This window comes from Macrobrachium rosenbergii, chromosome 15, assembly GCF_040412425.1.
Source record: "Macrobrachium rosenbergii isolate ZJJX-2024 chromosome 15, ASM4041242v1, whole genome shotgun sequence".
Classification (NCBI taxonomy): Eukaryota; Metazoa; Arthropoda; class Malacostraca; order Decapoda; family Palaemonidae; genus Macrobrachium; species Macrobrachium rosenbergii.
In genome coordinates, this window is record NC_089755.1 from 2,950,603 (window position 1) to 2,967,373 (window position 16,771).

General features: G+C 33.4%; 1 protein-coding gene across 1 annotated transcript in view; it reads left to right on the top strand.

Moving 5' to 3' along the window:
• Window positions 1-16,223, top strand: part of LOC136846845 (uncharacterized) — a 20,995-nt gene extending 4,772 nt beyond the window's left edge. The window contains exon 2 of the mRNA XM_067118114.1: window positions 15,924-16,223. Coding sequence (XP_066974215.1) covers window positions 15,924-16,223 — 300 coding nt within the window. The remainder of the gene's footprint in view (window positions 1-15,923) is intronic.
• The last annotated feature ends 548 nt before the right edge of the window (window positions 16,224-16,771 follow it).

Consider the following 16,771-nt stretch of genomic DNA (forward strand, 5'->3'; position numbering starts at 1 on the left):
CTATATATCTATATACACATACACACACACACACACACACACACATATATATATATATATATATATATATATATATATATATATATATATATATATATATATAAAAACCATTCTTTCAATATAAGTTTGTGATGGAGTCATTTGCCTCCAATAGGTGGCGTTGCTCTCCTTTCTTAAATGCGTTGAGGAGTGGAAGTGTGAAGGATCTCTCTCTCTCTCTCTCTCTCTCTCTCTCTCTCTCCATATACAATATATGCATCCATCAGCAAATTACAAAGAAGTAGAAACATGCTCAAATATCTCTTGTTCCTCTCTGTCTCTCTCTTTATGTGTGTATCTATAAACACACACACACACACACACACACACACACACACACACATACATATATATATATATATATATATATATATATATATATATATATATATATATATATATATATATATATATATATATATATATATATATATATACTATCTTCTTTATATATATATATATATATATATATATATATATATATATATATATATATATAAAGAGAGAGACAGAGAGAGTTATCCAAGAATGTTGGGCTGACTACTCTAATTTGCTGATGAATGTATAATTGCTGCTATATGGAGAGAAAGAAGAAAGAAAGAAAAGAAAGAAGAAGAAAGAGAGAAAGAGAGAGAGCCTTCACACTTCCAATTCTCCCAACGCATCTAAAAATGAAGCAACGCCAACTATTGAGCAAATGATTCCATCAGAAAACTTCTATTGGAAGGAAATGGTTTCATAACCCCTCCCTGCTACACACACCAAATAACACCATATTTTTAGTTAAGGAAGAACCGGATGTGTGATGGTGTAGAATCCTCTTTCCCTGGGCGACTACAATGGGATTTTTTGTGTTACTTCTTTCTTATATAAATAACATTTTCGTTATACCAGAAAAAATAAGATGTTCGAATTGATTTTGTATGTATATTAAAACAAATGTGTTCAAGAACTAGGTATTATTTAAATAGGTGGCAAAAAGAATTAAAGATACGGTTAAATTACTTGAAATTATTGTAAAAAAAAAATGTCATGGTGACAATGAAAAATAATTTGATAGAAATATTGAAAACCTGGCAGTGATAATAACTGGACTTTCTCAACCGAAATTTACGTAATTGTAATCCATAATGATAACCATAATAAGTGGAAGGAACAAATAACCCCAGTTGTCAAAAAAGGAATTCAAATAATTGAAAATATAGTGACATTGAAAGATGATTTAATAGAAATATTGCAAATATTTACATTAATAATAACTAGGGTTTTCCTCAACAGTGAATTACATATTGATAATATATATTGATAATCCTAAAAAGTGAAAAATTAAATTAAAAGAAAGATTCAAATAAAACAAAGAAGAAAGACGCCGTTGATCATCCTTCAAGCTCATAGAGGAAAAACAGCCAAAAGTTATATGGGTTGTGGACCCCTTGGTATATAACAACCCAGAATTTGACTCTTAAAATAATATTCACGAATCAGGAGATATTGTTACATATTTTGTGAACGAAAGCTTGCAGTTTTTATCAAACCTGGAAATATGAAGAATTTAATGAAAGTTGCCCAGACCAGATATACATGAACATCAGTACAACAGGTTAGGCAAACCGTATAGAACCGAATAGAATAGAATGGAATATAGAATTTAGGCCAAAGGCCAGGCTTCTGACCTATAATAAGGTCATTCAGCGCCGAAAGACTAACTGATAGTAAAAAGCTTTGGAAGGTGCAACAGGGGGAAAACCTTTTGCAGTTGCACTACGAAAACAATTGTTAGGAGAGGGTCGAGGAAAGTAAGATGGAAGAAAAAGAATATCAACGGAGGTATAGTAAAGGGAAGAAAGGGGGTTGACGCTATGGGCCGAGGACGTTGCAAAGAACTTTAGTAATGCCTACACTGCACCGCATGAGGTTCACTGACAGCACTAACCCTGGTGGAGCAAACCAAATAGAGAAGAGAGATAAATAATTAATGATTTCCAGGTCTTAAAGAATTAGAGAGAGAAAGATTTTGCCAAACTATCAGAAGTAACTAAAAGAATTCTTGCAATGTGGGAAGAAGAGGAATGAGAAATACAAATGAAATTCAATAAATGTCAAGAGAAGAGAAAATGGCGGAGAAACACAAAGAATCAGATGACAAATGAAGTGATAGGAAGAATTTGGGAAAAGATGCAGAATTGACGTGACGTCGTGGTGGACAGGGGAATGAAATCTTGAGAATAACATCCAAAAACAAAAAAAGAATAGGAGATATTCTTTACAATTGTATAAAATTTGATTTTCTTTTGCTTTTATTCAGAACGATTGTAAAGTTTATTTTTTTTTTTTTATTTTGAACAACTGAAACATCTTACCTTCTTCCCTGTACTGTCCCCCGCTTTTTTTGGGCAAATTATATTGCTTCACTTCCTAAGTGGCAATGTGTTAAATGATCCCTATCTCTCTCTCTCTCTCTCTCACTGAGAAACTATATTGATTATACCTTCTTTTAGCACTGCCTTAACTAATCTTCCTCCTCATGCAGTTCGAAATCTCAATCTCTCTCTCTTTTCTCTCTCTCTCTTCTTCTTCTTCTTCTTCTTCTTCTTTTCTTCTCAGAGGACAGGAGAAATCTAACTCTCTATCCTCTCCCTCGCTCCAATTGCTTATTCCTCCGTTTGTGTTGAAAAGCTCTCCTCCTCCTCCTCCTCAGTCCTTCTTCAGATCCTCCCCTCTCTCAACTCGAGCGTTGATGAGAAGGACATTATATTGTCTCCTAAACCTCTCCTCTGAGAGATCTCTGATTCCTTCTTTGAACTCTCTCTCTCTCTCTCTCTCTCTCTCTCTCTCTCTCTCTCTCTCTCTCTCTCTCTCTCTCTCTCAATCTTTGGTTTTTAAAGAAATTCTCATCCAAAAAGCGACTTCGTTCATTAGATCTTAAAGTTTTCATATTCATCTTTCTTCTCTTTGTGCGGGGAGGAGAGAGGAGAGAGAGGAGGGAGAGAGGAGGAGAGAGAGAGAGAGAGAGATCTGAGACACCGAGAAATGAGCAGGAGAAGTTTACAAAGACAACCGAAGAATAAATTATCAAACAGTTCAATGAGAGAGTTTTAAATATATAACCGTGTTATAGTTTTAATCTCTAAAAGATATATATAAGATATATATATAAAGAAGATAGGTTTTCAGTGGGCAAGGAAGATATGTGTGTATATAATAAATATATAAGACAAAGGTTTTATATATATATATACATATATATATATATATATATATATATATATATATATATACATATATATATATATATATATATATATATATATATATATATACTCGTATATACATATATACGTACATACATATATTTCTACTAAAAATACGAAGAGCTGTGCACTGTAATGATTCGTCTCAATTGTCTACCTAATAAAAATACCTTTAAAAGTCTAACTGCCATAACGTTACTCATTAATTACGCCGATACAATTCAAAATTGTAAAGAAGATCACGTGACCACATCACAGTTTCAGCGAGATATAACAAAGTCACTAACCTAATAAACAAAACTCAATTATTTCCACTAATAATAATCGTTATCCTATCAATAACAATTAAACTTTTTTTCGTGCTTATTGGTGGCTCAGCCACGCTTACTCTCTATTGGTGTTTGAATTATGAATGATTAATATTGCAATGCTCCATTTCAACATTAATTAATATCCATTTGATCTCGTTACCAAACTGATGTTCTGATAAGAAGCAGCCATCGAGGTTTGTCAACCAGTATGAGATTTATTATTTAATTATTTCCAACAGCATTTATCATAACGATGTAACTACTAAAGTCATTTTAATTTAAAGTAACCGTATTATTGATTTAACCTATAAAACAACCTTCTGATTTAGGTTAGATCGTTCTTCTATACATGAAATCTATTGTATCTAGTTTTATTTGTAGTGATCTCGAATTCCTATAGTTATATGTGTTGATATAAAATCTTACTTTTATCTAACTTTGGAACCATGAGTTTTCATGGTCGCAAAGTTAGATAAAAATGCAATTTTAGTTCAATAGGTAACTGATAGGAATCTGAAGATCACTACAAATAAAACTAGATTTAATTGATTTCATATCTGGAAAACAGTTAGTTTCCAAGTTAAATAAAAACATGATCTTATATCAATACGTAACTAATAGGAATTTGATTTTCTACAATTCAATGAGATTGAATAGATTTCATATTCTTGTTTCTAAAGTTAGATATTTACAAGATTTTGCATTAATGCGTAACTAATAGGAATTTGAAGATTACTACAAATAAGACTAGATTTATTAGATTCCATATCTGGAAAATAGAGGAGCCTTTATCACACAGCTGATGATTTACGAAATTTGATAGACGAAAAAAAAATATATTCTTGAGAATGTTCACACAAGTTAGGAAACTCGTATTTTGGGAACATTGCCATTAGATTACTCTCTCCTATTAACTTTAGGGGCTCATGGAATGGAATGGAATGGAATACAATATTTAGGACAAAGGTTAAGCGCTGGGACCTATGAGGTCATTCAGCACTGAAAGGGAAATTAAGAGTAAAAAGGTTTGAAAGGTGTAACAGGAGGAAGACCTCGCAGTTGAACTGTTAATCAATCGCTAGGAGAGGGTTGAGGAAAGTAAGATGGAAGAAAGAGAATATAAGCGGAGGTACAGTAAAATGAATGAAAAAGATTGTAGCTAGAGGCCACGGAAAGGATGCTGCAAAGAACCTTAAGTGATGCCTACAGTGAACCGCGTGAGGTGCACCGACGACGCTACCCCTACCCGGGGTAGGGATTAATGATGTAGTTTTTCAAAATGCAAAAACAGAATCTAAACATAGAAAAAAAGTCCCTAAAGACCAATAATTAAAATAATATTCTGACGTGAAATTTATATATTCTTAATTCATCTTGACAGAGAATCCAAACTTAAACACTTTGGATTCATAAACTTTAAATCTTTATGATTCCACCTATCAAGACCTCCTTGTAAAAGGACTTCCCATCCTACAAAGGAAATGTCAACATGTCCCACCAGGTAAAGGACTTCCGCGCCATTTCTGTCTTCTTAAATCTTAGCTCTGCTTCTTCAGACCAGTTAGTGAAGACACCTTTCCTCAGGTTAATGAAGACAACTTTCCTCAGATTACTGAAGACACCTTTCCTCAGGTGACTCAGGTGGGTGATTAAGGCTTCGGGATTTTCATGAACCATTTTCCTTTCTCGAAATGTTGCGTTTAAAATGTCTGAAGTGGAAAATATCTAATTTTGAAAATTGTTTAAGTTATATACATTTTAATCTACGAAGATGATTCATGTTAGGAAAATAATTTAATCTGCTGCAAACGACCATAAAAATCACAGACTACGTCAAGTCATGTAAATTAGAAAAACGAACTAAAGGAAAAATGGACGAAGAAATTGTGGAGGTTCTGAATTCAGGTAAGATAATGACGAAAGGGAGAGAGCTAGATGGCTTGGACATGTCCATCTACCAGCCCCTGGGAGAACAGAGCTTGGTGGAGTCACCTGGGCTGCTGTGGGCATCAGGAGGGTTGGAAGAAGACCCAGACCTACTAGGAATTGAGAACTATGAGGAGAGAGGAAGAGACAAGTGGAGATTTGTGGAAGACAAAGCACAGAAAAGACAAAGCACAGAAAGGCTTTGGGCACGATGATTTTGAAGATGCAAATGATGAAACAAACAACTAAAGACAACTATACAAAACAGAATATGGATATTAGGCCAAAGGCCAAGCGACGGGACCTGTGATGAGGTCACTTAGCGCTGAAACGGAAACAGAGAGTAGAAGAAAGGTTCGAGAGGTTAAGTAACAGGAGGGAAAACCTTTTGCTGTTGTACTATGAATCAATTGCTGGGAGAGGGGCTAAGGAAAGTAAGATGGAAGAAAGAGAATATGAACATAAATATACAGAATCAGACTGACTTAAGAAGAAGTAAATAACAATTCACATAAAAAGTGAACACAAAGAGGCAGCAAAATATAAATTCAAATTGCTGCATAATAAACACGACCCTCACTGTAATTCTTCACTAAATCAACATATTATTATCCCTTCTTGACGATATTTCGTTATTCAATTTTCTTAATTGCCTTTCCCTAAATGACACGAGCGATCTTTCATTATCTGTGAGTTATAAAGTCCCTCTCACCCACGCAACAGAACCATTATGAAAATAATCTCCAGCAGATATGTAAAGTCATTATTCATTTCCATTTCAACTTACATAAAAGGAAATATTTTTAAAGATGATATAATAACCTTATCTCATATGGACATATAGAAACTTAATTTGCATTGATTTGAGATAAATGAACGATTATATAGGTAAATAACTTTTCACATGAAATATGATATACATATATATATATATATATATATATATATATTTAAATATATATATATATATACATACATACATACATGCATACATATATAATATATATATATATATATATATATATATATATATATATATATATATATATTCAATTTTCTATATAGAATAAACAGTATATAGTTATGGAGCATTGAAATCTTTCATATGTTCCTTGATGGAACAAATCAGCATCTCAAGCATGTTTAAAAATCTTGGGGCGAGAGGAACCTTGCGTCATCGCATACCAGGCTGTTTGTAAACTTATTCATTTCAATGAAGCGAAAAAGGAATTTGGGTCTTGGAAATATAATGACTTCATCTCACGTAGGTCCGGTGTTGACCCTATGACCTGTATCGCGTCACGAATCTCCACGTCACGAGGGTTTTGGAGAATATATTTATGAATTATGAGTGTGTGCAAATCCGCTCGAATTTGAAAATTGATTTAAGAATAAATGAAATCTGGATTATAGATACTTTTCACCTCAGGATGTAACTTGAATAGTGAATGTGCTAAACAAATAACGCGCTCAGCACTTTTGCCAGTAAAGGTGAAATTTCTTTTCATTCTAAAATGCCCGATTGGACATTGAGTTAAAACATACTCTGTTGGTTTCATTGACATTTTATTACTGAATATTTTTTCATCTTTGTTGTCTTAACACAATTATAACCTTTGGGATGTGTTGAGTGATTTTGGTAACATGGAATTCTCCAACTATGCATTTATATGTCTTTGTGCTTTATTTTAAAGGTGACCTTTGTTTCAGATGGATTTGTTAGTGGTCAAACGTTAAGAAAATTTCTGACATATAGCTAAACTTCAGACATGACAGACTTTGACATTAGTTTTGGGATATGTGATTGATTGGTGTCAAAATGTATTTACAAGTCCTCTCTTTGATTTTTCATTTACTCGTTTGCCAGAAGTTAAGGACAGTCTTTGGCTCACATTCTCTTCTTTAATTTTGTTTTTGTTTTGTCATGTTAAGTTTGGAAATAAAGACTGTATTTTGGTAGAACCATGAGTTTGTCTAGCCTTGATCTAATTTGAGCTATGACATGAGAGAGAGAGACTGATTCGATGAGCAGGGATGACGGTGTTGACTGCATAGGGAGGTTGTCTCTTGTGTTTTGAGGATTTAGGATTTTAATTATGGAAGAATATATATAAGGATATTATATAAATATATATATATATATATATATATATATATATATATATATATATATATATATATATATATATATATATATATATACACATATACATATATATATAAACTTAGAAATATATATATATACATTACTTCTGAAGAGGGAAATGTTTATGAAAACAAAATCATAATCAAATACATAAACATTCCACTGCCCCTTCCATGTCATACCCTATTCTCATTAAGAACAAAGAAGAACACCTTGAAGCCAATAACAAATAACCGCCATTTTTCATCGAACAGGAGCCAAGAAGATTTCTCAAACAAAGGCAAAAAAAATAAAAAAAAATTTTCAGAGCTTTAATTATAAAAAACAGAGATTCCAACCAGGCCTCACTTTTATACTCTACTCTCGGCATTGCAATTCACCCATTAATCATTTACTGTTTTTATCATCCCTCTCTCTCGTATCATTCTCCTTTTTCTGTATCCATTCTGATTGTGTTGCTTTTCTTTCAGCCATGAGGAAATTTTTTTTTTCTTTTCAAATATTTTGGGGAAGTATTTTCTGTACATTTTTGCTAATATATCTTTTAATCTTTTTAATCTCTGAGTCTTCGTCAAATCCTTTCCAGGTTCTCAAACAAAAATGTTCTCAAGATTTCCTGTTAGAATTATCAGGGGTGACATACAAATCTGATACTGAGATTTATCGCTAAAGTATATTTATCAGGCATTTCATAAATTTATCATATGTCTATTCATATCATTCCATAGGAAACTTATATATGAGAGATATAGAATGAGAGAGATAGATATATATATATATATGCAATGGGTATATGTGACAAATGGTGTGTTCTCTCTCCTGCCACGAAACTTCCATAATAAATATTTAGGAGATGTTAAAATATCATTAATTTCACGATGCCTGGGTGATATTATAAGATGTCCACAATATGTAAACTTTTTGTATTATGAATAGGAATGTGGATGTTTTAATGTATATACATATCAACATAAATATAATAAACAAAGATACTGCTTTGTTATATACTATATTGATATATTATTATTGGCTGACTAATTCATATAGTACATAACCATATCATATATATATATCTATATATATTTTGTCATAAATGATTAAAAAGTGGATGTATATATATAACCTGTGTGATATATATATTTAGTTTTGGTGTTTATATAAATGGAGTGCACATGTGTGGATCCCTCTTGACAAGTATGTTTAAAACAAAACTTCAACGATGCCACCTTTGAGGCTATACCCTTTCATATTAATTTCACACTTTTTCAAACTACAGGACGAAATACATTCCGCTCATTTTTTCGACAAAAAGAGTCCTTTCAATTTATCAAAACGAAAAAAAATTGCATTCTCTCAATGTTTTCCTGTTATAATTTCCACAAAACGGCACCATGTCTCCTAGTTTATACGACCTACGCCATTGCAATTCACCCCTGAATCATTTATTGTCATTTATCATCTCTCTCTTCTTTTCATTCTCCCTTTTATTCTGATTTTGTTGCTTTTTCCTTCAATGATGCAATTTTTTATCCTTTTTCAAGACTGATTGGAAAAGTATTGTGACAGTTTTGCTAATCATTTTTTAATCTGCATGAAACTTCTTCAAGATAATTGTTAAACTGGTTTCCTTAAACAAAAAATTTTGATTTAAATATAGATTTCCTAAACATTTTCGATTAAAGAAACTTGACTGGGAAACGTCGGAAATACAATTACTCTGAAATCTGACATCTTTGCTGTCACCTCAGTTCCACAGGAAACTTTTTAGACACACACACTGACATACATAGTTTATATATATATCCATCATATATAGTTGTATATGTGATTATATACACAAATATATAATTTTCATGGATACTGTTTCCAAAACTATAATTCAAATGGCTGAGCCCAGAATTGCTAAATTTGATGTTAAGCAAATTCCGCCTCCTCCAGCAGGAAGGCATTCAGCGCCAACAGTCCAAATTATCAAGAAGAAATTTCATTTGAACAACAAACAATGTGGACTGTTTGTCCAAGCAAGTCTGTTCCCTCATTTGCTCTAAAACCATTTTGTTAGATACCTTTGGGGAGAAAAAGGCTTCCTTTCTCTTACAGAAAATATATCAACATATAATTCAATTAAAGAACAGCATTTTCGATGTAATTATGAAATAGTTTGCAAAGTCACCAGTATAATATAGACCAGCATTAAAAAGAGTATCTATTATATTATATGTGTTTGCTGTGATTTGGGAATCATTTTTCTACTATTATATAATATTTAATTTGAAGTTTGTATTTGCAGACAAAAATTAAGTGAAAATCTTCTTTCTACAATGAGATTAGTTCTCAAAGAGTTCTAGACTCAGTGTTGTAGTCCAAATCTGTCTAGCCAATTAAGAGATGAAAATTGCTATAAGCCAACAACCTTGATGCAGCTTGGTAGGAAAGATAAAAATATTATGCCTCATTTGTACGGGTGCCAGTGTTTTTCTCAAAGATTTAACATGGCCAAAATATGTCAACTTTGCATCTTATTAAGAATGTTCTTGTGTGCTGATGAAGAAACAAATAACAGAAAGGATAATAAACAAAGACACTTCTCTTGTTATGTTTGGATTGATGCATCCTTTTCACTTAACAATTCAACTGAACAGAATTTCAACCAATGTGGAGAATCAACTTCTTCATTCACAAACCACCCTGTTTAAAAGTGACGGTGTGTATCTAGAAACCTCGACCATAGCACTAGATTTGGTGTTGGAGGCAAATAAACCAGCCAATCAGTCAACTTGAGGAACTGGATGAATGACAAAACTTTACAGTCCAACCCTTGTAAGTACTATTCGTTTCATAGGTGTAAGGTTTCTCCTGCCAGCACGGAAACCCTTGCTGGCTAAGGCCAGATTCATCATTAAACAGAAACGAGAAAATCTAATCCAGGTGACCTGCCCTGTTAAAGGACCAAGTCTCTATGTTATGAGATGATGACGTCTGCGAGATTTGATCATTCATTCCGTCTCTTCTCAATACTTAGTTTTACAGGGATTCCTTCAATAAATGCCTTTCTTATCCGCCAGAATATTGGGGTAGTAAGACAGTTTGTTCAGCAGGTGCATAGAAAAACCTTAAGATAATTAAATAGACCAATGAAGAGAGTAGCAACTTTGATTTACTAGTTATATCAGTCTTTTCGATTATGCTTCTCAAACTTTACACAATTACTCTGAGATCTAATCTTAAAAAATGAGTCAGAGAGATAAGAGAGTACAGCTGAGCAATTAGTTTCACAAAACCTGCAGTCAAGAGACAGTTGTAGTGTAAATTAGGGCAACACAAAGAAAGCAATTTTCATGGATCTGTTTCCAAAAGTATAATTCAAAATGGTGAACTCCCAAAGCTAGAAACGTGGTTAAGCAAATTCCGATCCTCCAGCAGGAATGCATTCAGGGCCATTCCGGCAAAGCTGCTCAGAAGAAATTTCATCTGGAACAACAAACACTTGGTCCGTTGACTTTTGCAGTCTGTTCCCTCGTTCCTCTTTCCCATTTTGTAAAGATCCTTTCAGAGGAAGAAAGCTTCTCTTCTCTTACATAAAAATAGAGTCAATAAGATTTCAGTTTAAGCTATTTTCGATGTAATTGTTGAGAACAGGTTTGCAAAGTCACCAAGATAATATAGACCAGCATGAAAAGGAGTCTGATTGTATTACCTGTGTTGATGTGATTTACAATCACTTTTCTACTTTTACAACATTTAATTTGACCTTGTATTTGCGCAAAAAAGAGCGAAAATCTTCACAATGGGACAAATTCTCAAAGAAGTATAGCACTCATGTGTTGTAGTCCTTCTAAATCTCTTGTCTCTCTGATAATATTGGGAAAGAGAACAACATGGATGCTGCTCAGTAAAAGAATTTCAGATTTTTTGTGCTGGGGCTCATCAGTGTATCAAAGTGTTGTTCTAGAGTTTTTATTAGGCCAAAATGGTCAGACATTGCATCTTAGTAATGTTCTTGTTATAATAACAAGGCTTAAGGATAATTGACATTGCCCCTCTCTTTTGTTTGGCTTTTTTCACCCAGAAGACTTTTACAATTCCCAATTTTGTAGAGTGTAAGAGTGAAAAATCTTCATTCACATACTTTTGATTTAGCCAAAGGCCAAACCTCTGGGACCTATGAGTTCAGCACTGCCAAGGAAAATTTACAATAAAAGGTTTGAAAGGTGTTCAGGGAGGGGCATAAACCTCGTGTTGCCCTTTCTTCCCAACAGTTATTGTTAGAAGGTGAAAAGTACGATGGGAAAAAGAGAATATGAACGGAGGTACAGTAAAAGGAATGAAAGGGTTTTTTTAGTGGCCGAAGGAACGCTGCAAAGAACCTTAAAAGTGCCTACAGTGCACTTAATCCAGTTGAAAGGAATTACAGTCTCATTTCATATATATATATATATATATATATATATATATATATATATATATATATATATATATATATATATATATATATATATATATATATATATATATAAAGATATATAATTAAAGGATACATATCAAAATAAACTGCAACACTCCAGTGTTTCTATATTCTGTGGATTTTGTCTTTATTTATATATATATCATCACTTTCCATATTTTCGTGATTCAGTTATACATATATACATACATACATACATACAAATATATAGTATATAATATACACACACATCATATATATATATATAAAATGTTTGTATATATATACAAATATATATATATATATATTATATCATATATATATATATTATATATATATATATATATATATATATATATATATATATATATATATATATATATATATATATATATATATATATATATATATATATATATATATATATCCTTTCAATATTTACTCGAAAGATAAAACACCAAAAGGCATCAAATATCTATAAATATATCAGAGCCAGCAAAGACAACAACTCCAACAACTCATCTGCCGCTATAAATAAAGAAACCAGACAAAGAAAGATCATAAAGCGTCCCTTCAACAACATCCAATGGAAGCCGAAAAAGAAGAATCTGCTCGCTCTGGGGAGAGCGTCCGAGGTAAATAAAACCTGTACAAGCAGCAAATGCTTGTATGTGTGTGTCTGTAATGCAAGCAAAAGCAGCATCAGCAGCTTTGAAAGGATATGGCCTGATACAGTCGATAATGGAGACGATAACGGAGACCGAAAAGTGGAAGGGGGCGATTCGGAAAATGAGGGGAAAAAACGCTTCTCTCTGGCATATGAAAGAGAGAGAGAGAGAGAGAGAGAGAGAGAGAGAGAGAGACGTGGGGGGAAGTGAATGAGAAGAGGTTAAGAGTATTGTGACAAAGCTTGATAATTCCTTTTCACGGGTCGTGTTTATTCAAAGAGAGCAGTATTTCCTTGCAATAAATTCTCTTAAGAAAGCAAACATTCTCCTTCAAAAGCAAATGACCTCGATAGCACAGAATAGAATTTAGACCAAAGGCCAAGCGCTGGGACCTTTGAGGTCATTCAGCGCTGAAACTGAAATTGACAGTAAAAAGGTTTGAAAGGTGTAACAGGAGGAAAACCTTTTGCAGCTGCAATATGAATCAATTGTTAGGAGCCTCTGTAGCAAAAGCAAGAGAGATACATTGTTTAGCCATAATGTAAATTGAATGTGTAGATGTGGTGAGCAATTCAGAAAAAAACATCATTTCCTTCGGCTACATGACAATTCTCGTTACTGAGAAAAAGTTTGCCTGTTAAACAATTCTAAAGATTATATTTAAAAACAGAAATCCTATTTACAGATCCTACGGGTGACTGCTATGGGTCGAGTGAGGAAATCCTCCCCTTGAGGAACCAAAGTGAGTAAGTGGTCCTCATTGCTGCCTTCATAACCATTTGGTCATCGATCTCTCTCAAGACTAGAGAGTATTATCGTTCACGCCGCTAATTGATGGAGAGAACCCACTAATTATGCCTCGTCCTGTGGGCGCATACAAATTCCCCTCGGCCCAGAGAAGGGGCCAATTAGGTCCCCATTTCCTTGGCGCGACGTAAATTGCCGTAACTTCTTAATCAATGTCTACCTGGGATTCTGTTTGGTTAGGTCACCGTCATTCGTCTCGTCTCCGTTACACGATGAAGGAACTGATTTTGAAAAGCAAAGTTTGTTATATACTTTTAAAATCATAACAGATGGTGATACTTGCTTTTTGGGATTTCAAAAGTGAATCGTTTCAGGTTCCTGCTGACAGAAAATTGTAACACGACACACACATATACATGCTCACAAGCACAATATATATATATATATATATATATATATATATATATATATATATATATATATATATATATATATATATATATGTGTGTGTGTGTGTGTGTGTGTACACATACATGTGTGTGTGTGTGTGTGTGTGTGTGTGTGTGTTTAGAGTGAAACCAGTGTGCATTTATTTAGAGAGATCTTACTTTGAAATTTGATATCTACATCTAAAAATAAGTTAGAACACTTACAGTATCAACTTACTAAGACGTTAATTAGTCCACTTGCCAATATCACTCATTAAAAATGGGCTCCGCAATAACCCCTCTGCGCCATCAATGATTGATTGAGAGTCTTCCTGGGATTAATAATGGTTCGATTCCAATCACGATTTCAAACAAAAATGAATAAAATCACTTGTGTGAATTGGAAGTTTATTGGTCATGGAGAATCTTTTGACTCAACCCACCACACTAACAGTCGTTATTTGCCCTCTCTCTCTCTCTCTCTCTCTCTCTCTCTCTCTCTCTCTCTCTCTCTCTCAGAGTTTCATACATTTCAATCTCTGATCAAACTGATATTTCAAATCGTTGATGACGACGAGTTTAATGAATCGTGCGATGAAAGCGAAATTTGATATAAATCGGTTGAAGTGTTCTTTAGAATGATTGACTGTCAGAACTCGGAAGAGAAACCTGATATCACAGCTGGAAAAATCATGTTTCCAATTTGCTCTAATTTATTCTAGAGCTAATCTGAATTTTAGGGATGTCAAAGTTCAGTCGATACAATTATTTCCCTTTAAGATTTTAAAAAGGACTTATGTAGTTAGAACAACACAATCTCTATGGAAGAATAAAATCCATACACAGCTGTCTTGGAAAAAATATTACTTTTGCCTGAGGAAAACCAACACTGAAAAATAATAATTTTACATGTGGGATTTTTATTCAAATTGATATATAGGACACTTATGAAATAAAATAATAATTTCACCTGAAAAAACTTTATATAAATGCAGAAATAAAACTCAGATGAAGTCATTATAAAGGCTGATCATCTCAGAAACGAGATATCACAGCTGGAAAAAGTCTGATTCAATTTACTCTGATGCTGAGGCTTCAGTGGGAATGTTACTCTCGTGTTCATCTGAACTTTAAGTAAATCACAAGTTTAGTCAGTACAATTCCTCCCTAGTTTGACGAACTGGCGTAAGCCATTCTTTGCCCATTCTGACAAATTTTCAAATATTTTGATATCATTCAGGAGCTTCTCCTTAGCTCAACTTTTGAGGAAGCTTGGTTTGTAAATAATACAACACAGACAGCTGAAGTTTTGATATGTTACAGATTATTAAAAACTGAGACACTTTGGCTGGAAAACTCAACTATTTAAAAAAAATGGGATACGCCAATTCGTCAAAACAATTATTTCCCTTTATGATTTTCTAAAGACGAGACCTGGATACTTTCACAAAACGAAAAATTCACCTGATCCACCATAAGTCTCTCTTAACGACCAGTTTCCTTGTTTTGTAGACAATTCCGCTCGTCTTTTGTTTTTCTTTGTTAGTATCTCTTCTTCTTCTTGTCAGACGGAAAAGGAGAATCATGCAGAGTAGAGATTCTCCAAAGCTCTTTAGAGTTTTGTTTTTAAATGTATTTGTACAGTTAATTAATAATTTATTTAAAGTTATACACGAACACCTCCTGTATAATGTTGGTGTATACTATATGTTGTCATGAATAAGCAACAGAAGAAGAAAAAACTTCCATCAAAATTCCAGGAATAAAAAGTTTATGTAATTTTCGACTGACGCTAAAAAAAGGGTAAAAATAACACAAAAATCCCCCTCTCTCTCCCCATAACAATATTTGGACTACTTTCAGTCTTCATTGCCACATAGCCTGGACTCCCAGATAAGGACAAACACTGAGTCAAAACCTTTTTTCCTCCACGCATGAGGAATTCCGCTTTCCTCCCCTCCAGGTTGAGGAAAACATTTCCTCAATCAGGAGGGACACAGGAGGAAGACACGTACAAAATCAGAAAAGAAGAAGTTTATGTCAGATGTCGAAAATGGGAAAGGAGGAGGAGGAGGAGGAGGAGGAGGAGGAGGAGGAGGAGGAGGAGGAGGAGGAGGAGGAGGAGGAGGAGGAGGAGGAGGAGGAGGAATATAAAAATGTCTTGAAATCCCTTACCCCTAAAGAAAAACTAAATTATCCCAAATCTCCAAAGCAAGAAACCCAACCAAAGACAATTGCCACACACTTCTTCAGGATTTTCTGATACAAGAGCAGTAATAAGTCACGATAAGACGTTGTGTATACACACATACACATATATCGTCACATATACATACATATTGTACATATATATATATATATATATATATATATATATATATATATATATATATATATATATATATATATATATATATATATATATATATAGACAGATAGATATAGATATAGATAGCAACAGGAACCTCACAGTACGTATAGTTTTCTGCGTGAAAACCGATTGAAACACCTTCCAAGCTCTTGCTGACACAGACAAAACAACTTCCAACATAATCTCTTTAACTTGAGAGAGAGAGAGAGAGAGAGAGAGAGAGAGAGAGAGAGAGAGAGAGAGAGAGAAATCATAACGCTTCACATACTAAGGCATTCGACGAATCACCAACACATAATACAGAGTCCTGATTACAACTAACGTCGTTTGTAATTCAGAAACTGTCATTTATGGAATTAATTCAGCAGAGTGGAAGACTGAGCATTAGTTTTGCGATAGAAAGGAATAATCCTGAAAGGACTTTCTGGAAATTCTCTTTT